This window comes from Harpia harpyja, chromosome 5 (genome assembly GCF_026419915.1).
Source record: "Harpia harpyja isolate bHarHar1 chromosome 5, bHarHar1 primary haplotype, whole genome shotgun sequence".
Lineage (NCBI taxonomy): Eukaryota > Metazoa > Chordata > Aves > Accipitriformes > Accipitridae > Harpia > Harpia harpyja.
This window is the reverse complement of record NC_068944.1, coordinates 32,563,806-32,590,662: the sequence shown is the minus strand read 5'-3', so window position 1 is coordinate 32,590,662 and position 26,857 is coordinate 32,563,806. Positions and strand designations below refer to the sequence as shown.

Sequence of the window (26,857 nt, the reverse complement as noted above, 5' to 3'; positions counted from 1 at the left end):
TTGCTTTAAGTAACAGCTCTTGCTTTGCAAGTCTGTGCTCTTTTAGGTTAGCAACTAGTTGCAATTACCAACACCTGATATGGAAAGACATCTTAAAAGCATAATTGGAAAAACAAAGACTTCATGTTTTTCTGCAATTAAAGGTAACGTGACTGTGTATGGTAATGCCATTAAAATGCACCTCTTCCAAGGTTTTGGTCCTTCTAAGGACAGAGAGAGAGAGAAACACAGTGGGTAAGAAAAATTACACTACTGCAGATAGTTTAGGTTGCTGAGGACCAGGGTCCCCTCATAGGTCTGTACCAGGCACCTCATCAGGCCCCTGATGTCTCTGCTTACGGTGATTTTCGTTGCTGTTAAGTGGAAGCAGGGGAAGATGTTTTACAGACAGGGAAACTGCATTTTCAGGTTGTGAAACTGCTAAAGGTATAGAGAATCAAGAAAGGAAGAAAGAAGAAACTGCCTGGACCACTGAAAGCAGGTGCTGCTCGGTACCATGCTCAAAGTCCTGGGGGAAGTGGTGGAAGGAGTTCTCTTGCACGAGGTGGAGGAGATGGTGTGGGTGAAGCAAAGACTGCTTGCTGTGCCATGGGGACACGTTTTTCCTTCCCTACTGAAAAAACCCGCTGCTTGGGCACCATGGAACAGGACTTCCAAAACCAAAATAAGCCACAAACGTGATGGTCCATAAATTACTTTTAAAAATCTTTTTAATGAAGAAATAATTCCATTCCAAAATATAGACACACAATTAAATAGTTTAATCACTTCAAAATATAACATGTCCCCATTAGGTTCCAACACACACACACAAAACAATACTTAACAGCAATACAAAAAACCCATACACTAGCAGTTCTGTTACAATACCAATGAATATCGTGACATCTTTAGTGTCTCTGTATCTGTCCCAAGTGGTGTCAAGTACACTAGTTTTAAAAATGTCTTACAGTTAGTAGCCTCAAGATGTAACTCTTCACACTTTTTTTTTTTTTGGTTCAAAAGTAAAAATGCCCTTTTGCCTTCAGGACACAGTGGAGTGCTTGTTGTTCACAGCTCCGTCTGCTGAATTGAACCAACGTGATTACAGCAACCCGAGGTTGCAATATTTACAAGGTCTATCTACAGTAATTGCCAAGAACCAATAAGGATGAGAGAAGATGACTGAAAGTAAAGGCAGACACACTTATGATAAATTATGATGCAACAATTTGGCTCATGCATATAAGAAAATACATATTATATCACAACAAAGGCCACACACCTTTTTATGCAGTTTAGTTAACATTACTACTTACAGACAACCCATTCTCCACCTTCGCTTTGGACATTCAAGGACCCTATACATCTTCACATCCCTGTCTCCTGATTCCAAACCACTGGTTTCCCTCCAGTGACAGTAAAACCACCCGGAGTTTTGACTGCTGTGGTGGGCCATTGGTAGTTAAGAAAAGGCCCATGCCAGGGACCTCTTCTGTAACTCTGTTTGTTTTAATGACCGCAAACCACAACCAAAATAATATTTAGCAAGCAGACAAAGACCAGCTGGGCGAAAACGCAGCCAGCTTAACAGTTGGAAAATGCTTAAAATAGATATTTGGAGAGCCAAGTAAGAGGTGCTTCATCTCAGAACTCCAGGGCGTAAGGGACCCATAGCTCTGCTGGGGACCACCTTGTTGACACCAGCCTGAGAGAAAGGTGCTTGATCCGTCAACTTTTTTCCTTACTCCTAGTCCGGAAGCCCTTGCAATGGATTTATTCTATTGCATCTATTTTAAGCATAGTGATAATGAGCACACAGACATTAAGATGATGGGAGGGATCTATTACTCTGGGTACAGTTAAACATGACATGGGTTGAGTTAGTCAGCCATTGCATGTAGCTGTGTTCTAGCTTGTTTTATCTCTGTTCAGGAAATGCTTGCCTGGAATCCTGAGCTGACAGCAACATCTACAGCTTCACTGGAGTAGCTTTAATCGTGGAGTGCTAGGCACTAGTGGAGGCTCACCCATTCCTGAGAGGAGGTTGGAGGAGGGGACATCGGAGGATATGGTGCCAGCCTTGCCAGGACAGCACATACCCCAGGAGCAAAGACCAGCGACTGCAAAAATGAAAAGCTTACATGAAGATATCTGGATGCCTTAGTATGCATTTGGATGTCTGAGACCAAGCCCAGATACGCAAGAAGATGCGGACAAGAGATCTGCATACGCAATAATACAATATGAAAGTGAAAAATGGCAGCAGCTCTTTCATACAGATACTCATTCCCTAACACACAGTGCCCAAGGAAACAGCCATGAGCCTAGAGAGTGCCTGCAAACAAGTGGACTTACTGGGTCGAGCTACACAGCTATCTCACGTAAATATGGCAGCATACATCCACGTCACCATGAAAGCGAGGACAGACAAACCACGTTAACCTGCTTTAGATGAGTATCATCTCATCACTTGCTGTAGGCAAACTGTGCTGGTGTGAAATATCTGTATGAAACGCTACTGTTTTCAGGGCTGTTAGTGTCACTTCAGGTCAGCCAGATACTGGAAGCCGTAATATTGTATTAGGGCAGTAAAATTACATTAGCGCAGAGGTCATCCCGAGCTAACACACTGCGCTTCTCAGGAGGGCTGTGCGGCCAGCACGTAACACTGCACTGTGCCACTGCCCGGCTTCTGGTCTAGCTGTTCCTGGCCTGGCTCCGATTTCTCTGCATGGCAATGCCTATGTGCCATACTGGTGTCAACTTTATTTCCAAGCAGTAGTATGTTGTGGGGAGGGCATTACAGCTAGCTTGTGTCAATCCCTGCTCAGGAGTATCTGCAGGTTTTTAGTCACAGCAGAGCCAACACTTTTTAGTTAGCAATCTCACTGCCTAAGCCCAAATGGCCAGGTAAGCCCCCTTTCTCCTGAAATGCCTTTATACTTGAAACATACTAAACCGGACAAAACTCCATTTCTGTAACTATGCCTGTCCTTTCAAAAAAATCCATCGCTTTTCTTGTGCTTTTCACTGATAGCTATTTCTCCATCCAGCTCCGAAAGAGTCTCACTACACATTTCCAAGAGTGCATGCAGAACATCTGGTGGCTGGCTAAGGCAATACACATTTGGAAATAAAAAGAAAACAGTTGCAAGCGCACTTTAAGCCTGTACATTTAAAGCTGAAGGCCTCGAAAATAACATAATTGGGGGGGGAGGGAAGGAGGAGGGGCAGAGAGATGGAAAGAGCCGGTTTGTTGAACACATGCTTACTAAAGCTAAAACATCAATGAAACAATACCATGGAGGATTATACGTAACATCAGTCAGTTCAGGGATCTTATGGCACCTGTGGTTTATAAACAGCTTTAGCAACGAGTATTTCAAAACATAGTTCACAGTTTTAAGAAGATCTGTGCTGATTTAAAAACTAGATTCTATATCATTTGAATGTCACCTTTTGTATATGATATCTATTTGGAAAAAAAATATTTACACTAACTTCTATGGCTGATTTGTTAGATTATTTTGAAAGAAACATTCCTAAGTTACACATTAGCCCTAAATTAGAGAGGTTTTTTATTAATATTAATAATTATATTACTATTATTATTTTAGTACATTTTGTATAAGTCTTAATTTAAAGACTTGCAAACAAATTGCAAATATAGTCTGGTACTTTGCTTTTTGGGCTACTAGATATATACACTCAGGAGTATAATCATTCAGTGTTAAATGCATAATTGTAGCTTTTTATTTCTTCTGTGGAAAAAATGTACAGTGTATAGTAAACCAATCTACTAAAATCTCAAAGTATTCAGAAATCAAATTTCTATCTATAAACAGCATTGTCATTGTAAACTGAACAGGTTCAATATCATGTGCAAAGGGTTTACGTGAGTTATTAATACCGCCATCTTTTGTAACAGCAGTACGTACATCAGTCTGTTTTCTTCACCGGTAATGAGCCATGTTACAGAAGATGTAGCTAATATAAGTTAGCTTTAAACAAAAGTCTTGTTGTCAAAAACACACATCTACAAACTACAACTCTTAGAACAAAAGTACTGTGCTACAGTCCTCAGAACTTAGTTATGTGATTTTTTTGTCAAGAGACGCTGCACCTCTTGGTTCCACTCTTCTGTGAAGTTTGCAGCCGAGTTTTCTTCATCGTCTGTCCGAAAGCAGCTCTCCTCATCATCAGTTCTTACATAGCTTTCGTTGTCTGTCTGACTGCAGCTTGCCTGTCGAGAAATGTTTAGGGAAGGCTTTTGAAAGGAGTGCTAGTTTAAGATGCTGCACCCACACAGGCAGAGCAAGTAAAGCCTCTGCCTGCTGCTTTATCGAGAGAAAAAAGGAGAAGCTGGCCAATTCCTGTGGTTATCCCTGAAAAAGTTAAAAAACCGAAAAAGCCATTCTACCATAGGTCTTTCAGCTGTAAACAGAAACTTACAGGGCACTTGGGAAGTCGGAAACTCTTCTTACCATGGGTGAGGAGACTGCTGCCTGTTCTGCTGTGGCACCCTGGGGTAACCGGGTCTACACTGACACAGATTTGTGGATGTTCCCACTTTCCCTTCCATTTTACCCTTCCAGGTTTCTCTATAAATAGATTACTGGTAACGAAACTACGGATTATTCCCTTTGTGCAACAGCATTCAGCCACCTTCACCATCAGGAGCTCCCTGCCATGTGTAAATGTCTTACCCTTAATTTACATGCTCAGGTGTATTTCCCTATGTCTAAAAAGAAACAGTTACTTAAAAGGATGATTCTGGGTGCTATAGCTCATAAACAGCCCAATCTGCTGGTGCACCAATTTCTCCTTGGTGCTCCTCCACATCCTGAAGCATCAATAAGTATCTTAAATTCCTATATTGGAGGCATCAAAGTTTTAGCTGGTAATGGGAAATGCTTGACAGATGACTGCTGCTCTTCCTCGTAACTACATCAGGATCTACAGTCAGGTAATATTGCAAACTTCTGCTTTTGGCATATTTATCGTAAAGGCACTGTCTACACACTTGACCTTTCAGAGTTAAGGAGCTCATCCTTTTTCTCTTGAACTACCTCAGACAGAAAACCAATTCGCATTGCCTGAGGTCTGATAAATAACAGCATAAAAGACCAAACCCTACTGACATGGAATCTTTTCTACTCATTTCAGGCATAAAGCTGGTCTACAAGATGAGAGATGAAATGCAAATTACTTCAGCAAAAAAGAGTTAAATTAAAGCTGATGAATGAAGAAAGGTCAGGTAGTTAAGCTTGCTGATTCTCCTTCCTGACACCATTTGATTGTATTAATTATTCAAGCACAAACGCTTCCATCTGATTCCTTAATACCTAAGCATCCCAAATGGTATGATGATCTTAATTTAGTATCTCCTTGTGTCAGGCAGTTACAAAAGACATAGCATTAATATTTTGTTGATGAATGGAAAGAATGCACTGCAAGTCAAGTGAGAGGTTTATAAAAAATTTCTGTGGTACATTTTAAACGAGTATTTTTTAAAAATCAGACATGCATCTGTACTGCTTAAGTCTGCAAATTAATTTGGAAATCTTAGTAAAAGAAAATCTTGCTCTTCACAAGTCAGCCAAAAATGCAAATGAAAGGCAAGGAAGAGGTCATTTCTCAGCTGCCCGGGACTGATTTTTATTGAATCAATTTCAGGGTTATGTAAATACAGGTACATCTCATATTTCTTGATGGTATCATTATAAACCGCAAGAGCAAAATCAAGAGTGGCTTGTGAAACACTGGATGCATTAAGATGCATTGATAGTACTGCTAAGTATATGGGTTTGCTTCGAATTTTCTGGATAAATTACTGCTCTTTGGTGGAGTGTGGAGAGGGTTATTCTAAATTCTCTCAAGGCTTCTCTCTGTTCCACAGCTAGCATTGGGATAGAGAGTTTTTCATACAAGAAATAGTGAGTACTAATGCACCTCAGAGCTCTAAATTCATTGCAGTGTTTTGGAAATGCCAGAATTAATTCCAAGTTAAGACTCGTATGATTTGGCATGTTATAAAACTGTTTCTTGACCTTTTTTGTAACAATCCACAGGTTCTTTTCTGTTACTTATCATTCAGCAATTTTCAAAAACCATTCCTATCACTTGTGTAATTTTAGAAATAAATTTGCAAAACTAAAGCTGCTTCTTCCCAGTTAACTCAGTCACAGTTCTTTTACAGCTTTTTTACGCCTACATGCTAAAAGGAGGAGGACTTAGGGAGAAAAATAAAGAGGAAAACCAAAATATAGCTGAGTGAACGTAGCAGACATTTTTGAAAATTACTGTGCTATCAGCCTGCTGTTATTTTCAAATGGAATGGTCCACATAATGCTGTTTTTTATGTATTTGTTCAGAAAAAAATGAAAAGAGACGCTGAATCATTTGGTTGTGCTAGTAGGGTATGACTTAGGGATGTGAGCAGTTCATGTAGTGCCTGTATCCTGCTTCTTCACCCCTGCATCGCTGACTTAGGAGGAAGAGGCTGAAGAAACTGGACTTGCTGAGGCTGGGGCAGAGGTGGCAAGGGAGGATCAGTTAGCAGCTATCTGAGGGGTAGTTACAAGGATAACAAAGCCAAAATCTTCTTGGCAGTGCTGAAGCATACAAAAAGGACAAATCACATGTTGGGAGGTTCAGGTTGGACATTAGATAAAAATAAAAACCATGAGGGGGGTGGCACTGCGCTGGGCAGGGGGATGCCCAGAGAGACGGTGAAATTTCCATCTGTGGAGGTTTTAAAGCCTTTGCTAGAGAAAGCCATGGCTGACACGGTCTTGTGTTGGAGCTAGACCTGTCTCAGGTAGGAGACTGGACCGAACGATCCCCCTGAGGGTCCAACCAACCACTGCACCTACTCCTCTGTGATTTCCTGAGCTCCTGGCATGAAGCCTGTGTGAGGAATGAACCGCAGTGCATGAGCTTTAAATGCAGCCAGTCAGCTCTGACTAGCAGCATTTGGGGCTCTACAGCTGAAGACAGGCCAGGGCACAGCTGGGAAATGTGACCTCAGGCAGTGGGCACAGCAAATCTGAAACCTACACATCCGTTAATGGTGGGCTAGTAACCTGACTTGGACCCTGGGCTACGGATCCTGTGTCTCATCTTTCCCAAACAGTAAATGGCCAAGTCCATGTCGCAAAGGGCTGAAAAAGTCAATGGCCAGCGAAGTGCACACTAGCTCTAAAATCTTATTTCCTTCCCAGAAAAAAACAGATGCAGGGCAGTTCTGTCTTCACAGCACTTAAATAAACACAAATGTAATACTGTTGCAAGATAAGAAAGTCTGTTGGCTTTCTACCTCATATGGCCGTATAGGCAACTGACTGTATTTGTATCATCACTGATTGAGTAATATTATCTTAGAAGTAAAAGCCTTGATGCAATTGCTAAGCTCCAAGCAAGAGCCCAACATAAACAGTAAAAGCACTTTAGACACTGAGACTGGTATGAACTATTTTGGATTTAATTTTCCAAGGCTATGAAATATTGGTACCAAATAAAATAGACCAGATATGATAGTCTTCCACATTCACAAGAGAGTCAATCTTGAGAAGACTAAGGCACGCTTATCATGTGTAGATGTATTTATCACAATGTACACAGTTTGTTCTTGTGGTTATAGGTGAAGTGTCAAGTTCACCAGTTTTTGTTGCTAATTTCTATAGGGCCAGGATTTTACAGCTGGTGGGAATGTTTCAGTCTTTGATACTGCCTGAAGGGCTCCCTGGGAAGCTAAAAAGAGTTTCACTATGGAATTAACCAGAGCACAGTGCTTTAAAAAATTTCTTTTTGACGGGGTTTCAAAAGGTTTCAGAAGTATCCAGGAGATAAGATAGTAGCTGAGTCTCAGATCTCTGCTAATTCGAGACAGGATACATATTTTCAAGAAAGCTAGGCTGTACAGCAGTAAGCGTTTCCCCACATCACTATGTTAACACTGCTTCCTAACAAAAAAGGAAACCTTAAATGGGATTGCCCGAGCTTTATAATTCTAATGAAAAGGATTTTTTTCCACTTAATATTGCAAATAGTTTGTCTGAATGCTACTACCCTTTAAAGTCATAGTTATTCATAATTGTAATTAAATTCAGTTATATATACCATTTCCACTATATACATAGTTAAACACATACATTGTTGTTGAAAGATCTATTTTCCTTTTCATGTGACCTGATCTATAACTGACAACTGCAACAAAATAGAAGAAGAAAACTTATTTTTCTGGCTGTCAATGTTTAGGAAACTCTACATGTCTCATGCTTTTAACAAGGCTACTGAGAAAATGAATGTAACCTGAGGGGCAATGTAAGGAGAATTTTTATGAGCAGTTATTTGGTGTTTACAGTACTCTGGGTATCGCCATTTATTTGCTTTTCACATCCATTTATTCTGCTTTAGCTGCCAGAGACACTGAGACAGATGCTTCAGAAATACCTAACAGCTTTTAACACTGAAGACTGGCAACTGCTTTCACAAGGTCCACACTTTGACATCCAAATTCTACTGTCATCAGAAGTTGCAAACCCCTTGAATCAGGGTCAAATTTTGCCATCAAAATTGCCATATAAATAAGGTCTAGCATAAAACATGGCATGCAAAATCTAGCAATACTAATTCCTGCTAAAGTTGGCACAGGCTATTCACTGTTTTTGCTTATCTGAACACGACCCTGCTCCCAACATGAAGCGTCCATTTGATAGTAGACCTTTGGTTGCCTTTAGTTCTGGCTTTGAGGAAGAGACTCAGTTTTCAGACCAGAGTCAGACCCCTATTTTGATTTCTCCTCCCTTTCTGGCCCTGTTACCCCATGGTTCAGTGTCACAGTAGGATGGACAGCATCGTCTCACTGTCATTTTTGCAGCAGGGCACTGTACTCTACTAGCAAGTCAGAAATGCAGAGTCCGCAGATTCAGATGAAGCAAGAAGGAAATGTGTGGTCTCCATTTCCTGGGCAAATGTTCAGAATAACAGGCTACTTCATAAGAATAGCCATTGTTTGTGTTCCTGAAGAAAAAGAGAATTGCTGAACTTGGCATTAAACTGAGTGCTGCAACTGTGAGGTTGGCATGTGTAAGGAACATGACCTGAATATAGGCCAGCAGGGAATTTGTAGACCTTCTTGCCTTATCTCTAAATTGCCAGACTCTAGCTAGTAGCTGAGTACCTTGCACTTTGGATTGGGGCATTTTAAACTTCCAGAAAACATTGGAGGACACTTCTATGATTAAGTGGCTGGTGGATTGCTTTCTTTAACGTTTGTGATGTTCCAGTCTCACCAGAAATTATTTATTTCAGTTATCCTAGGGAGACTAAAGCATTGTAAGGAATTAAACTCAGGTCTCCTGAAATGTAATCTGATTCCTTATCTTCTGGATAAGGTTTCTCTGTACTGGCTAATATATCTGTCATCATCCCCAGGGATGAAAAGCCCATGTTCTTACTCTTATGGTCAACAAAGGAAGAAGATAAAGGGTGGTGGCTTAACATGAATCCGCAGGACTAGGGCCACATTTCAAAAAATTAGAAATTGTTTAGAGAGATTCCTAGGCATCCTAACACAGGTTGAAAGAAGAAAGAAACAGCATCGTCACATACACTCAGGCAGCACAAGGTGCGTTGCAACTGAAATACACATTACGAGGATTAATTCCAAACATTCTTCTAAATTATAATGATACTTACTTGAGAGGAGAGAGAGAAGGATATTGCACTCAACTTTGCAAACTGACCTGTAGATAACAAAGGACAGAAAACAAGAAGATGACAAATTAAGCCAGTGAGCAGCCAAGCAGTGTATTATTCTGAAGAAAGCCATGCACAAGCCTAGAAATAAAGGGAGCAATTATGGACCCAGAAGATAAACCCAATGAAAAGTGTCTTGCACAACACATTCAGCACAAGACTGTGACAAGAACACAACTGGTAGCAGATGTGGGAGGGTAAGCACTGTTAGCATTTACACTTGTGCACTAAACGTGTTTTTTTCTGGTACAGATACTTGTTATTTACAACATGCTTCCAAAAAAAAAAGAGAAAGATAGAAGCCTCCTTTGAGTTTCCCTGTCCCAGTTTTCCTCACACGTCTTGATTTTTTTGCTTGTACTTTAATACTAATTTAGAGTTTAGCTTGAAAATCTTGCTTGGAGACAAGGTGACACGAAATAACAAGAGTGGGTTTTGACCAAACATCTTCCATGCTACACTACATCTACATGTTTTTCTAAACGTGCTGCTTTTACACGAAGTGAGACATTTAATAACATAAAAATGGTTACCATATTGTTACTGAGGTTACCGTTCTGTAATCTTAGTAGGAGTTCCCCCTCACAGATTTTTTCAGCTGACAATTGCATTATGATAGCTACAGCCACCACCTTTTTTTGGCTATCCAGATGAATGCAGTGTACATGTGAGTACAAATAGTAAAATAGCCTGTAATAAATTCCAATGGTTTGATGCAAAATGAGAATAGTTGACCTGGCCACTGTTCAAAAGGATACCCTAAATAGAAATTTCCCAATTTTCCTTTGTTTTTGCAAGCAGAAAGTTGTGTCTTTAGAGACTACTCAGTGATACTGGTAGAAAAAGGAATAGAATAGAAAAATACCACAAATTAACTGCCAAGTGCAGAGAACGAGCACACGTCTCAGGATCAACACATGACACTATTCAAACAACTCCTAATTATCCTACTGGTCCCTACTAACTTAATACTTTTTCTTGCTTCCTTTAAACCTGTTCCCTAATTGAAAGGGCATCAACCATACTGGGAAGGACTTCTCAAGCGTTGCATGCCTTGGGTCTGTGTTTATCAACTAAAAATAGTTTGTACTTACAAGTCACTACTGTCAAATCATTGGCTGATAGGAGCTGACAATCTCAAAGACAGTGAAGTACATAATGAAATAATTCCTTTTGGAAAAATGCTATTAAACAGAACTTGTCTAGAATGAGGACTTTCTGTTCCCTCAGTGAACACATTTTTGAAAGAAAAAAGCCTTTCTCTTTTTCTGCTTTTTTTTCCCCTCAGTGGAAATAAATCATGTAAAACAATGGGGAAGAAAGTTCACCTGGATGTAGTTTTGGCTGACCTAAATTCAAAAGGAGTTTTATTCTGACATCGATAGGGAGAAGATTTCTTCCCCTTTTTCTGGGAATGTTGTTGGAAGACAGTAGAAAAGCTCTATTTTGACTGAAGCAAGAGTAACACCCAGTTCTATTGAGTGACATGTGTAACTTCTACTGCACAATGAATGCCCTTATTTTGCAGTGCACATGCATACTCAATTTTGTGCATGTACAAAATTCCATTGTAACTTGTGAAACTCATGTAACACTGTTGCCATATATTGCACTTCCATACTGTAATCAAAGTAGAGTCAAATCGGTCTATCTTTCTTTCTGGAGAAAATGGAATCTTTACCAGCAATAATAACATTTATTATTTGATGCTTGACAGCTGTCACCACTGAGGTACTCCTTCTTTATAACTGACAATTACTTTCCATTGCATCAGCAGTAGCTGCTCATCCTGTTCAGAAGTTAAAAGGCTGTCATTTTTGCCATTTCCTATCTTGGCTAAAAAATTGTGACAAAAAACCCCCATGTCACCCACTGTTTCCTTAGTAGATAGTCTATAACAATTCTGCTGCTGTCGTCATGTCCTTAAAGACCTTTGCAACAAAATTACTTTTGGCAGGCTACCATGGGCATGTAGCAGACCTAGGTAAACAACAACAACAAAAAGATGCTGACATCAACCTCAAAACTACCTACAATTTTGATATGAGTCAATGAACTTTTACAAGACTAACTTATCCTAGCAGATTTACAGAAAAGAAGACCAAAGGAGCTTCCATTCTTCATTAGATCACGAGCCTGTCAGTCCCAGATTCTTGTCTCCAAAGTGCCTGGCAGTGGACACTAGAGAAAAACTACCAGAAAAAAAGGCTAGATTTTGTTAGCTCCCAGCAATCAGCAGTTTAAAAGAATTCCTGCCCAGAAGGTGCTTTTGAACCTCATTTCCATACACCTGATCTTACAGTACCTGCTTAATCCTTTTTTTTGCCCATTTATACTTTTGGTCTCTGTTATACTCTGTAGTGCTGAGTTCCAAATTTTAACTGATCACCATGTGGGAATATAGTTATTTTTGCTTGCTTCAGCTCTGCTCCCAAATAACTGAACTGGGTGTGCCCTCCTACTGACATTACTACCAACATCATAAGAAGTAATGAATTTTATATTGGGATGATCCAAGTCAGAATAATTTAAAAACTGGTGATAGTCCATTACACCAGGTAGAATTGGAGACCATTATGCAGAAAGGACAGGATACCTACAGAATTTCAGCTCCCCCTGGCAAATTTGCTTTACTCAGACTCTTAAACAAATGACCTTTGAAAACTTCCTCAGGGAGTGTTTAATGCCAAATCCCCAGGCTTCTCTATACTAGATGCTTGTTGAATACCTGGTCCTCTGGGATACAGTTCATTTCATACCCTTTCCTCTCCTTCCAGATTCTGACAATGACAATAACATACAGACTGCACTTGAGCTTCAGTTCACACTGGAGAAACCATTATGGATGTTTTTTGCTACCGGAGAAAAAAAAGTAACCTAAATATAGCAAGAACTCAGCTTGACACCACCAACCAGCCTCTGTGGTAGGGGGGAATGAGGTCTAAGTGACTTGGTAGGCACTGGCAGAGAACAAGCTCAGAGGCAATTCTGTCCCACCTGATGCCCTGGTAAGCTTAAGGATTACTCCTGTGTGCCTCAGGCAGTGTGGTCTTCCTGGATATGCACAAAGGCTAGATGCGTGCGTGTCTGTGGAAGAGAACAACAGCAGTTTTTGGAATGTGGCTGCTCTAGTAACTGAGAAGAGATCATGCCTCAGGGCCCAGGACAGGTTAAGGGCACTGGGCAGCTAAGGTGCATTACTCTTTCTCACTTATGGAGATATATGGGCAGACGGTGTCCTTCTCCCACCTGGTATGCCTCATCCTGCAGCTTCTGCTTCAGGTACTCCTCCATCTTCAGTTCGTTCTCCAGCTGGCGGACAGAGTCATTCTCATAATTTTCATCATCTGCTCTGACATAGGGGTCTCCATCTTCTGTTACCCTAAAGACAATTATTAATAAATAGCCTCCTGAGATGAATGACATTCAGTCAATAAAACTTCCCTTTGTTGTAAGCTATGAGGAGAGCGGGATACTTTTAGCCATTGGTTAGCATTTTCGTGGCACTGGAAAACACTTCTGCTATTTCCCCTCTCCAGTGGTCTGGTATTGATGAAGTAGACCAAAGGCCATATTCTGCTGAAGGCATTTTGGGGATACAGCCCTAGGGAAATGAGTAACAAAATTTCTCAATAACTTGATACAAAGAGGTTGAACTAAAAATAACTGGAAAGATGCCTATTGTCTTTGATAGGAAAATTCAGGTTCTAAAAATAAATCAGTTTGTTGATCAATTGAGTTGGTCAATAAAAAGCATTCTGTCTTTTCCAGTTAAAAGCTTCTCTTTTTCCAGTGGGCTCCAACAGGCCCCTCAGCCTGGATAAGCAGGGAATAGGACTGCAGGGCATACTAGGGAGCACAGCTGTCCCACAGTCTCCACACTACCCGAGTGTACCAGACTGGATGCGGGACAGCTCACTCCTGAGGGCATCCTAAGTTCTGGCCTTTACTGTTTACAGAGCTCACTACTATCTAACCATGAAGCTGTCCTCACCTGGATTTAGGCATTTTTTTGGTAATCAAATAGTTGAGAGGGAGAGAAAATATTACATGCTGCATATTGTTTTCAACAGAAAAAGAATGAGATGAAGGTGGCGAATCGAGCAGGTACCCACATGTCACTGCGGATGGAGCCGGTGGCAGCAGCGCTGTGGATGTACCCTGGCTTCCGGGCATGGATCTGCGCGAGGAAAGCCTTCTCAGACGTTGGGGATGGCACAAGGTCATCAAAATGAGTCCGTCCAAATTCAGAATCCACATTGCTTTCTGTCTCGCTGCCCACTTCTGTGAAACAAAAGGCGACACATGGTTCCATTTAACTTTCACAAGAGATAGTATACTTGCCTATTTCTCTAAGCCTTTCTCTGACTTTCCAACTTAGAATGCCACCTCCTTATAGCAAATAACAGTGTATTATTATTCTACACATATCTGCAGAGCTAATAGTTTTCTTCTTGTGGTGGGACAGAACAGTGAAGCTTTTGCTTACCTCGCTTATTAGGTAGGATATTTTAATGAGAATACCACAGACTGTGTTTTATAACAGGTCCTATATGTTCTATACTGAATGAAATTTCTGAAGAGCGAAATCCCACTCCACGTGGAATCACATACAAACTTCTCAAAGTTTTCACTGTATCCAGCTGCACCTCTACGCTCATGGCTTTCAGAACTGCTGTATTCCCAAAGCTGTTATTTAGGGACTTTTTTCTAACAGCATAAAAAGCTTTGAAGCTACATTACACTGCTTTTTTGTCGGTTTATATTTTCCTACCTCCCATTTTTTCAAATATGTGTGAAACATTAATGAGGTGACTATCCACCCTTGTTAGCCTCGCTCACCAGAATTTAGTTCTTTTACCAAAGATGACATCGTGTTGGTGATTGAATCTGCTGCCACGAGCAAATCGTTTCTTAAGTTTCGTCTTGCACCTGAAGCAAGAGACAGACAAAACACAGTGTTAATATTCTTCACAAGATATGTTGAAAGCAGTTTTAACCATGCTGAAAGCTGCCATTGTGATAATTCAGGGTATCAAAGTCCTTACAAGGGACACGTGCAGAAGAGTTCTCTGCAGAATGGCCTCATCTGCTTATGCTGTATGCAAGAGCAGAAGCCTACCCTCATGCTTCATTTAATCACAATGCCAGATATGCGGAGATTATTCATTGCCATCAAGCTTGCATTTGTGTGGTGACACCAGCAGACCAGGCCTGGAAGATTAAATCCAGCGTGAACTCATTTACAATGTCTGTGGGGGAGGAGGGAAGAAATGAAGTGTTTTCTCTAAGTTCCCACAGCTCTGTTTAATGACACCATTATTGCCAGGTATTTGCCACATAATTATGGCAAATGTTGAAGAAACATACTTGACCTCATCAAGACTGATATGGATTTTTCTTCTCCGCTCCCTCTCAGCCTCTCCTGTAGCTCAAGGACTTTCTTGTATATTCCATAATTTACTTTCTCTCTCTCTCTCTCTTTTTTTAATAAAGGAAGCACTATTGCCTCTCTAAACAGCCCCAAGCTGCTTTTAAACTCTTTCTAATAATGGATCTAGAAGTGCTTCCCTGCTGAACCTGGCAATATTCCCTTACCCATCAATCATGAAAGATCCTTGTGAGCTGCATGAAATACTCCTTCCCTAGGAGCAGGCTGTGGGTAACGCGTGCTTAACTCCCCCAAATCCCAAACATAGCTCCTATTGTAGCTGAATGATCAATATATCCCACAGAATCTCTAATCTCACAGAATGGATTATTCACAGGAATTGGCAGGATTTGACTGCTGTAGATTCTTTAAAACTGGCTGAATGTAAAACAATACATTTTAAAAAGTTCCCCAAATCTTAAAGAGGTTTTTTAAATATATCAATTAGCAAATGGTTACTGGAATGTAAATGAAAGTAGTTAATCTCTCTCTTACACACACACAAACACTCAGATAGTCACTCCCTCTCTAAAGTCTTCTCAATTTTGTATCTATCTCTGAACTATTGCAAACATCGTGAAAGAGAAAAAAAAAACCCCAAGATAAACCATGCTTTAACCGTGGCTTGTCTGCATTATGTATATATTGGCAGATCTCTGTTGGTGCAGCACAGAACGGAGCCGTAAAATCTCAGCCCCGCTCCCGCCAAGTCATATGTCAAGATGTGACAGAATGGCTGGCTTCAAGTTCTTTGGGTTTGACCTTCCCATCTAAAGAATATGGTAAATAATGACATAAAGCTAGATATTTATCAAATGCAGCAGTTTTAAAATGTGATTGCTAACCTTTTTATATTGTTTTTTATCTTGAACAGAACACATTTATATACTTAAAAAGCATTTGCCTGAGGCAGCCTTAGTATTATTTATGGATATTTTATTGTGGCCACTACATTATTTCTCTTACTCTTAGCTCTGGAAGAAACTGTCCTATAACAGCATAGGGGTTAGTGGTCCATATTTTTGCTTGTCTCGATTTTTTTCACAGCAGAAAGAAGAAAAATATTTCTTGCCTGTTTCTTTTGCCACAGAAAAGGAGATATCCAGCAACCTGTTATGTTGGGACTGGGAATTATGCCTATGTTCAATACATGAATTGACAAGCACTTTAGCAGAAAGTTCTTGATTGCATTACAGATTCAACCTTGTCCTAAGATATACACACAGACACAATTCCCATGAAAACCAAGGGGAAAGGTGCATGAGAGGGCTGAACCAGGCTCCTGGGAACAAACACGCTTCCACTGTAGCAAAGGAACTCCAGAGCTCCACTTACGTTTGTTTTGTACTAGGGAAATGGGGAAAAAATTTATTCAAATAAAAGAATTGCAGTGATGTAAATATTTTAGGACAGAGCAGATTAGAAAAAGAAGGAATATTTCTTCATTTAGATCACATAGACTATTTTCTTTAGTAGTCAACATAATAATTTAATCGGTTTAAAATTTATTGTTACTTGACAAAGATGTGGAAAGAGGAGTGAGAAACATGGTGCAGCCTATGGCAGTTTTCTGGAAACGCATTCATCTAGACTTCCAGACTTGATTCCTGTCTAGTCTAGCTGGACCCTTCTCAGAGGCCCAAAGCAAAAGGACAAGGGACAACAGTCACAAGTTGCATCAAGGGATGTTCCAGTCAGACACAAGGACAAAAAATTTACACAGTAAGCATGGTCAAACACTGGAAACAGAGGCTGTGGAAAATGCATACCAGGAACCATCCAGAACTCAACTGGGAACTCAAATGGTTAAGGTCCTGAACGGTCTGATCTCACTTTGAAGCCCTCTTTCTTGGAGCAGGAGGACATGGTGACTTACAAGAGCCCTTTCTACCTGAACTAATTCTATGATTGTACCATCTATTCCTAGCAAAGTCTTTATTTAAAACCAAACACACCGACAACGCGTTGCTGAACTCAATGGCAATTTTTCTTCTTCTGGTTAACAGAGCACTGATAATGGTCTGACCATCTTGCATTAAAATTCCCTCTTACCACAAAATCCATTATTTGTCATCATCGTCCAGTTTCTGCTTACCTGCTTGCTTTGACAGCAAAGTCTGATGGGCGACAAAGTTGATTTTCAATGGCAAAACACAGTTGTTGCAGATTGTTTTGTTTTGTTTCATTGCATGCAACTCAGAAGCTCACGTTCATTTAGTCATTAGCCACAAGAAATAACGATTCTTCAAACAGTCTCTGAGTACCTCAGACAAGCTATTAATGAGACTTACTTTGTGCAAAGGCTTCCTGCACATCTCCTCCCACCCCAGTCAGAGAGTCCTGAGGTGCGTGGGTTGGGGTGGAGCAGGCAGAAGCAGACCTGATGGGCATTGGAATCGGCCGACTGATAGTGTGGCTGGGTGAGGAACGTGGGGAGCCTGCCCCTTGGGTCTGCAAAACAATCACAAGGGGTTAAACAGGTCTTTGCAAGAGCCCTCGCCTGTTGTCGTCACCCATCCCTCAGCTTAAAGGCATCATGCTGTTTGTAAATCAGTTGGGTAATGTTAATTTTGCTAAAAGAAATATACTGAAGTCAGCTCTTAGCAGACAGCAAGGCTTCCGTGTAGAAAAATACTAAGTAGGAAAACATGAGTCAAGATCTGACTTCCTTTAAGCATGGGAAAATGTCAGGCAGCTAAATTAAAAAAAATTCCAAGTTCATATGCACTGAAGTATAGACCTTCTCTCTGCCCTCTTCCCTCTCTCACTCCCCTAGTTGGCATGCATGTTTGATAAAACATAACCCCTTCAGGCTGTGAGAAGGGGAAAGATGCTGGCACCGATGTGGCTTTCAGCCTGGTCAAGGGACTGAAACAGCCCCTTTCATCAGAGCGCTGCCTTGAGAGCTGATCACAGCCATGCCCTCTGCCTCCCTGCAGGAGAAGTTCACGGTATGTGCAACCTCTCAGTCACATAAAGTCTGACACTTGCAATAAATAATATAGCTTTCTGCTTTTTATTCGGAGCTAGAGAACTATTTTAAGCTGCTATTAAATCATACTATTAAATTGTTCGCTCTACAGGATATACTCAGGCACTCCCAAAACACTGTGGGGATAGGGCAATATAAATTCCTGCTATGGGTTTAGCTGCTGGAAGTGAAAATGTTTTAACACCAGTCATATAAAATGTCATGCTGTTAGCACCTTACAGTTAGTATCACTTAGCTGAAATTCAAGCAGACTTGACAAAATAGTCATTTTTACAAACGCAGCTGGGTGAGTGATACCAAGAGACACAGTGCCCTTTTCATCCACTGTTTCAAAACCCCTGGGAACGTGTATCCACATAAGGAAAAACAAATGCTGGAGCCCATACCAAACTGCACATGGCTTTTGACTGAAAACCTGTGTTTGGTAGATGCCAAGGATGGAGTTGGCTTGAGTGCAACACATGCCCCTGGTTGTTTACAGTGAAAAGTAACCTGAAGGCTGGTGTTTCCCTCACCCTGGCTCTATTTTGAGAATTCAGGAGAATTTCTTAACTCTTCCTATGGCATTTATTTTGACTCTGGTAGTGGCTGCCACCGCACCCCTGATAAGGTTTGGCAAATATGTTCTAAAAAAGACAATAGCAGCCCATTGCAGGAGGAGTGCAGCATTGCCCTTGAGATTTTTATAAATTCCTGCCCTGGACCATAAATAATGCATCAGAATACTAAGCTATTTGTTCTTTTCTCCTATCACCCCTTTCTAAGAGACATTATCACCAGAAAGACATCAAGAGCAAATTAGGTTTATGAGGAATAAGCACATTACTGATGGGAGAATGGAGGATTTAACACTTAAAATTTCTTTAATGATTGGTTTTAAAACATTTAAACGATGGATGAAAGGGAAGTCGAATACATAAAGGCCAGATGCTCTCCTGTTTCTGGAATCATCTGTACCCACTCCAGCAGAAATGCAGATCTCTAGTCCTCCAGAGGCAGGGCATTGAGCAACCTGGAGATGTTCCAAGGCCCTTGGAGGTCGCCATCAGGGAGGGGATCTGGGATCTACAGCTATCTCCTTTGATGTCCTGACAGGGCATGTTTCATCCTCTGTGAAACAAATTTGCAAAAGAATTTCTGGTTCCCAGCTCCCTCTTTTGCTTGCCCTTTTTCCTCAGCTCCCCTTTGCCTTTGGTCTTGGTTCTAGGGGACACCAACAACAGTGGGAACTTTCAGAGAAGATGAGAAAAAAATGGACAAAATTTGCTTCCTATAGTCAGGTCACACTGAAGGAATGAACTTCAGAATAGGCATTTTATTTACTAAAAATAACAGATGCCTGCCAGTACTTCTTCACTGGAATTTTCCCACAAGAGAAATGTAAAAGCTGTTGTACACCAGTGCTTACCCTTGTGTCTGCTTTGCAGCTATGACTGAGATCTTATGTTTATGATAAACAGTGCTCTCTTATCTGTAGCTTTTTTTGTTGGAACAAACTGTTTGGGAAGCACAGGGAAATGAAGCATTTGGAGTCCCCTGCCCAGTAAAAAACTGCTCTCTTTTTATAGTATTTGGGCAGTATCAGATAGAACTGATGAACAGCAAGTTGAAACAGGAGGTTATTAGGGAATGCCTAATTTCAGAGAAGTGAACACTTCAATTATATTTTACTCATCTAGATCCACCTCAGCCCAAGTTTGTGGGAATGGAATGCTATCGGGATGGGATTGAATTCCTGCTTAGTGGTTATCAGGTGAAACGTGTTTTTCACAGGCTAGAGCTAATGGCCTGAAACCTGCTATAATAATCAGTAGTGACTTCTTGGTAATCTCAGCGGAGAAATTGAGCACCGAATTGCTCCCAAACCTCAGCAGCCCCACCAGCTGAGGACTAAGGCATGCTGAAAGGGGAGCTACCAGGGATATGTGAATGGCTTCAGCTTTTATGTTGTACTTGGTTGCATCTATCAATGTTCTCGTGCCTTTTAGGAAAACTTCCATGTATTTTATTTAATTCACCATCCCTAGTCAACTTGCTATGGATTTTAAGTTAACCCTTGCTAGACAGGAAAAGATTTCCCACTATCAACTGTCATGCACGCTTAGGATAAAATGCCTGAAATAAAAACTGGCTTTACAGGAGCTTTAGCCCATTGCTCCCTCTGCCGGAACTGAATTGGGATGACATATGGGGAAAGCCTGTCACACAGCCTCATCAAACGACATGGATGCGAAGAACTCATTATCCTTTCTCAAGGAAGGGAAGGAGAGAAATAGAAAGTTCATAAGCATTAGATGAATTGCCAGGCTGCTCATTCCAGCTGAATTCCTCCAGAAATTAATTTAATCCTGTTTCTCTCAACAGATCATGAAATGGCATAGCGTAATGGGGACCATTTAATGGAAAATTGTGAGAGTAATTCCTTAGCATCATCACCTGGTATTCAGTGAAGCTATTACTCCTGGAAGAAAAAAATAATATCTCATAACAGCCTGAAAATGTGCTTTCACTTGTACTGTCCAGTGAACATTTTATGTGATAGGGAAACTCTTGTCACGTTGGAAACTTCTCTTTTGTGAATGGAAGATCTTTCAATACTGCAGAATTGAAAAAGACAGCTCTTACATGGAGGTGATGTTCGGTCAGATTTATTTTTTTGTGTGCAACAGATTGATGCTCTACAAAAATTAGCCAAAATATTACTTATATGAAGGTGAGCATTACCTACAAAGTCTGCATGCTCTACCATAGACAGAACACATCAGCCTTGTGACTGTAGTTCTGCTGATGAACGCAAGAGGAAACGTGTTTTGTTAAAATGAAACATTTTTATCAGACTCATAAATCAGACTGCTGTCTGAAAAGTGCTTTTTTTAGCCTAATATCTTCCCAAGATCCATTTTGATAATAAAAAGCTCCAAAACAATTAAATCTTCTAAAATTTACCATTAGTAATATAAATCTTGCCCTTTTTGGTCCAGGTTGCAGAAGCCATTTAGAAACTACATTATGTTCCTGAAGACTCACAGGACTGTTAACATCAGGACTGATGTTAAAAGATGTGCACACAATGCCCTGACTTTTTCTGGATAAAGTGGGGCCTCAAACTCATTGCCCTGGTCTAATTTAAACTCAGTTATGTTTTTCTTAAAGTTCCAAATTCTCATTACCTTTTCAAAATGTTATCTATAGTAGAAGTGTTCTTTAATTCATATTCTAGGCTGGTTTCACTACATTTGGGTGGTGGTTTCCATATCTTACATGTTCTTATTTAGAGGAGTGAGAAAAAGATCAAGACTCCTTGTAGCCATGACTCACTTTCTGGAGGGCTAAGATGTTTAATTGTGAAAATTGCTCCAGGATACTTGAAAATAATGTGTGAAAGAATTGCAAAAAGTGTTAATTTTGGTCAAAAGAACACACACACATTTCAAGCAAAGGAAGTAAAATAAATCACAGGAAAACAATCACATTTAGGAGTTAGTGAGGCCTCCAGTAAGGAGGTAACTTACTACCTGTTTCAATTCTTCTTCCTAAAGAAAAAGAGGATCAGCACATGAGATTAGCCAGGATGTAAGTGAAGAACAGAAACCAAGGCCAAATTTGGAGTACAGGGTTAAAGGTACAGTCGAGGTACGTGACCAGGTCATGGTCCCACCTCTGCACACGTTGAAACACCAGAACAGTGCAAAGTGTGCAGAAAGCTACTACCGTTTCCTACCCCAGATTCTCTTTGTCCAGGCAGTGCAATGACAGCAGGCAGCCCTGACTGCTAGTTGTAGCACCGCAGCATTTCATAGGTAGAGTGAAAGAAAAGTATCCTGTCTACTTCCAGCTCCCAATAATCTGCTGGCTACTTGGTGGGCTCTGCTGCTCGGGTGCCACCAATTCCTGCATTGTGGCTACAGGAGCCTGTGCGTGAGGAGGTGCAAATGACATAAGGGGTCAAACTCATCCTTTGATGCAAATACACATTGCTAAATGGATTTCAGTGAAATTCTTTCTGCTGTTATCAGAGCTATATTTGACCCAAGTTGCACTGAATTTTCCTGCACTCATTTTATCTGGCATGGCCAACAATGAAACAGACTTTTATGCCATTCAGAGCACTTTCTTCCAATGTGAATTTCTGGCATCATCTGTCCTGAGGCACATCAGGTAAAATAGGGCTGGACTCTGCAAATAAAGACACATTTTCCATCTTACCCTGTCTTAGGTCTGTCTTAAAAATGCACATGCTTTTTGATATCTTCATTTTTAACTGAGATCCGTTGTTGAGGATGTTTCGTTTGTTTAACAAGGGCTTGTTTCTTTATTTATGAAAATGACCAAGTGTTGCTGGGGAAGCACCTCTAAGATCAGAGAGTTAGATGTGGTTGTCAAATGGCATGTCTGACAGAACGAGCAACTGAATGGGCAAAGTTAAAGGAACTAGCAAAAGCGATTCTGTACTGTCAGCTGGAGTAGGTAATAGTGTACAGTGCTGAGTTGTTTTTCTCACAGTTACTAGTAAAATCGGTTTACGTGTCGGTTTGTTTCTTTTCTTACTTTTTTTATTTGATGTCCTCAACAGAGAAAACTCTAAAAACACCTGAAACCAGACCACAAAATATTTTGTGTTTGGACATGTCGAATGGTCGATCCAGAGATTGCTAGCCTGAAATCTAGAGATGCAGCCAAATCCTTCTACAAAAGAGCAAAACAGGAATGTATTGCATCATGCTGCAGTATTATTTAAAGGATTGTATTAATTATTCAATAGTTCAGAGCCTGTCTCCGATGTTCCATCCACTTAGCAGCAGGTGACAATGGTGATGCAGTTTTACCACAGGAACAACATCATCTGAGCATCATTTGAAACCCCTGAATTGAAAGACCAAGGCAAAATATAGAAAAGGAAGGAAACAAAGCCAAATTTTATGGGTGAAAATAGTCAAGTTCTGCAGAGTTCTGTCGTCATATCTCCTCCCTCTCCTCTCTTGCCTCACTCTGCCTGTTCTCCTTGTAGTATTAGGTGGAGCTCCTTACCTTCAGCAGTTTCATGAGGCCTTCTAACTGAACCATAAGCTCCCTCCGGCTTTCCTGGAGAGCAGACATCCTCTGTTCCAGCTCATCCTTCCGCTGTCTGAGAAACAAGCAGATCTGATCAGAGCTTACCCCTCACAGCGTCAGCAGCTTTTAACTGCATCGTTTCCCCAGCCTGACTACGAGGTATATGCCTACAGATCGCAGGAAAGCCAACACACTGTATGAATTCAGCATAGTGCTTAGAAATGGGGCTACATGAAAGCTAGGGAGTTCCCTCATACTGAGAATATTCATGGGACTGAATATAGTGATTAGGAAAAAGACAGACACTGACACAGACCTTTCTCCAAAGTACCAATGAGGTTCAAACAAATTTGTGTTACATTCCCTTGTGGGAATGCCTGGCAATTTTTGTCTTTGGATCTCTCTAGTCAATAACCTCACTAGCTGTCACGAGAAATTAAAGCCATGCCCTGAAGGACACGAAATTACAGCAGGGGCACCGAACAAAGCGAGATATGAGAGAAGCTAAGAGAGTTCAGAAATTCAGCCAGAAAACCACAGCAATCTGCTTTTGTTTCTGTTTTTTTTTCTGAAAGCAGGAGTAAGACTATCACATAGTGGAGATATAACTGCTTGAAAACAACTCTTTGGACTCGGAGTCCAGTGGTGCTCCTGTGACAGTGTGAATACTGAGCCACTCCGAGTGACAGCCAGTTTGTGCCCCCATAAATGGGAGCAGCTTTGATTCTGCACAGCTCCACTGCACAGGACGGGGGTTCAGCACTTGCACATGTTCAATCACTAAATTGTGTGAGAGGTCCCCACATAAATACAAAATAAAATTGTTGCCTCCTGGAAGCGATATAATTAACAACATTACTGTTGAAAAATATACATATTAGGTGCATTTTATACACTACTATGTTGCTAATAACATAAAAACACTATGTCGTTAGCCTTGTACTACCTACAAAATATGACAATTTAATCCTAGATGGAAAAGCACCACAGCCTACAAGACTAAGTACATTTCCTATATTTTGGGAAATATGAAACCCCGATTTTGAGCCTTCTCTGTAAGAGAGAAGTTACTGATATAAGCAACACTGATTTCTACAGGATTGCTCATGTGTGCTCTCTCTCACCTATATAATAGGATCATATAGTAAAACTGCCAGGTTGTATTTACTCTTCTGGAGGATTAATCTATTTTCTGCTAAAAATTGCCTGTGCTGGCTTTTCTTTTCCAGGCATGTAATGGTTGGAAATGCTATGAACTGTACAAAGGCAACTAAGTTTAAGAAATTGCTAATAAAAATAAGATACCCTATCCATATAATTCAAAGTGGCAGGTCCTAGCACAGACCTCTGCTGGGTTTTAGATTCATTCTACGGGGAGAGAGGATCTAAGCAGCGTGCAATGTACAGACCGCTTCTCTGCCTTTTTTCTCCTGCTGTACTCCAGAGCAAGTTCTCAGAAGCAATGGGCTTTCCAACCTGTCTCCAAGACCGCCCTGGTAATATGAAGGAATGCTGTGTTCAGAATCTCATTTCGGCAAATGTGCAACACTACAGCAGCTAGTGAAAGATGCTGGGACAGGTACCCACAACATAATTTACAGATTCCAGCATTTCTTAATATTATATGAACTAAACTGCCCTACTCTCCTAGTTGCTTCAAGCCCCCAAAATCTGTGGGGTAACAGACATAAATCAGTGCTGCTGTTCTGAGTCCTTCTGTTTTACACATGATAAGAACAGCCTCATGACATCTTAAGTGTCTAGGAATTTGAGGCGGTGTTGAAATTCCACAGAAAATCAAAAGCCAATCTTTTGCCTTTCAAATGGTCAACATTTTAGAAGGTATGCAAAGCAGCACAGACCCACAGATTAAAAGTTATTTTCTGACTCTGACGCTGCATGTTACATCAGAAAAGATATCATAATTGAGGAACTCAGCACCACTGCCCTAGGGACATCCCATGTCAGGAAATTCAAATAAGGATATTATGCTTTTAATATGTGTAGCAAAATTGAAAAGAGGGAAAAATTAAGTAGTCAGTCTGCTAACACTGCACAATCATTTGATTTTTTTTTTTTTAAGGATAATGAATGTTATTTGTCAACTACATCATAGAAAGCTAATCTCCTAAACCTGCTTAAAATAGACTTTAAGCTTGATGCACAAGAGCTACATTATTGGTATATTTTATGTGGTGTACTCTCTTCACAGTCAGTTTTATATGTCTCACAGAATGTCACTTGCCTGTAGATATCTAGAAGTAATTACATACTAAAATCACTCGTAGAAATGAAGAAGCTAATTTGTCTTCAGATTGGAAAGGAAATGATTTGTGAAACAGAAAAATATTTTAGTGTGAAAAACTCAATAATAAAACTATACAGTATTTGTAAAGAAAAAATTTAGTGCAATTTCTTACAGTAACTTCCCTTGGTTATGAATCAGACCACTAAAATATTACTTGTGTGAGGAGCGCTAAGTGTTCCTTAGTCTTCTCATGAGAGAACTGCTCTATGCAGGGGGATAAAATTTAATCTAGCATTGTTTCACTAGAAAGAAAGTGTTTACACTCTATTCTCTATTCACATGAAGTGTTTTGAATACTTCTTACTGGATTCTGTCTGGCTCTCACAACATGCATGTCAGGACTTGCAGGGAGCCTACAGATCTGGGCCAATGACTATTGTACTTCTTCAATATGATACACATGGCAATTAGTAAATCCATGTAGAGCATCCTAATTAACATTCAGACACACCCATATCAATGTTTTTAGCTTGGTGGGATAATTGGAGAAACGATCCTCCAAATCTTCAGCTGCTGCAGATGACATTACTCCTCACTTCCCACGTGACAAGGAGGATCATTCTGCAGCCTGGTTTTGCACCATGAAAAGAACTGACCTCTCCTTAGAGTCCAACACCTGGGGGAAATTTCCAAAAATGAATGTCTAATTCTGGCTGTATTTTCATGTAGTTCTCTATTTACTTTAGCATAAAAAAGAAGTCTTTGTAGAAGCAGTTGTTCTGACAGAACGACATTTTTCCCCATATAATTAATGGCATTTGGACAGGGCTGTGGGGACCTATTCCAAATGACCTAAGGGCCTAACTCTGCAAACAGTAATGCACATGCTTAATTTAATGTAGATGAGTAATATGTGAGATTCCTCATGCATGCTGTTTAAAGCATAAGCTTAATTACTTCTAGGACTACAGCCTGCACCAAAAATGGACAAAAAAATACACATTGTGTTATTTACTTTAAAAAGCCCCCAAAACCTTAAGCTGGGCTTATCTCTTATTTCTTCTCTTATTCAGAACGACTGGCTGGCCCCAGTCATGGCCAGAGGTTTTACTGCTGCGGACTTACCTCAGGAGCCGGAGCTCTGCAAGGAGAGTGGGATTTTGTTGTGCCTTCTCCGGTGTGGGCTGAGACGCCTGCTCATGTTCAAGTCGCAGCCTCTGGATCTCCTGTAGGATTTCTCTTGGGGAGGAGAATAAGCAGAAGAGTACAAGTCAGTAATTTTCCACAAAACCAGCTCACTGTATATCGCAAGAGGAGAAAAAGTATGATTGTACGTAGCTCTTCATCAACGTAGATATAATGACTGGGCTCCAAGCAACAAAAGAAGCCC

The 26,857-nt window shown here is 40.5% G+C and overlaps 1 protein-coding gene across 26 annotated transcripts in view; it reads right to left on the bottom strand.

Moving 5' to 3' along the window:
- Positions 1–692: 692 nt before the first annotated feature.
- The window catches only part of DTNA (dystrobrevin alpha), a 232,415-nt gene continuing 206,250 nt past the window's right edge, over positions 693–26,857 (bottom strand). For 19 of the 26 annotated variants that reach the window (XM_052786883.1, XM_052786884.1, XM_052786881.1 and 16 more), the window contains 9 exons: positions 26,593–26,706; positions 23,196–23,292; positions 21,683–21,700; positions 17,467–17,626; positions 14,587–14,676; positions 13,860–14,028; positions 12,994–13,126; positions 9,685–9,731; positions 693–4,225 (listed from right to left, as the gene is read on the bottom strand). In XM_052786883.1, the coding sequence (XP_052642843.1) occupies positions 9,714–9,731; positions 12,994–13,126; positions 13,860–14,028; positions 14,587–14,676; positions 17,467–17,626; positions 21,683–21,700; positions 23,196–23,292; positions 26,593–26,706 (799 nt within the window). In that variant the 3' untranslated portion in view covers positions 693–4,225; positions 9,685–9,713. The remainder of the gene's footprint in view (positions 4,226–9,684; positions 9,732–12,993; positions 13,127–13,859; positions 14,029–14,586; positions 14,677–17,466; positions 17,627–21,682; positions 21,701–23,195; positions 23,293–26,592; positions 26,707–26,857) is intronic. The other 7 variants (XM_052786885.1, XM_052786887.1, XM_052786871.1 and 4 more) reach the window with 1 other exon arrangement.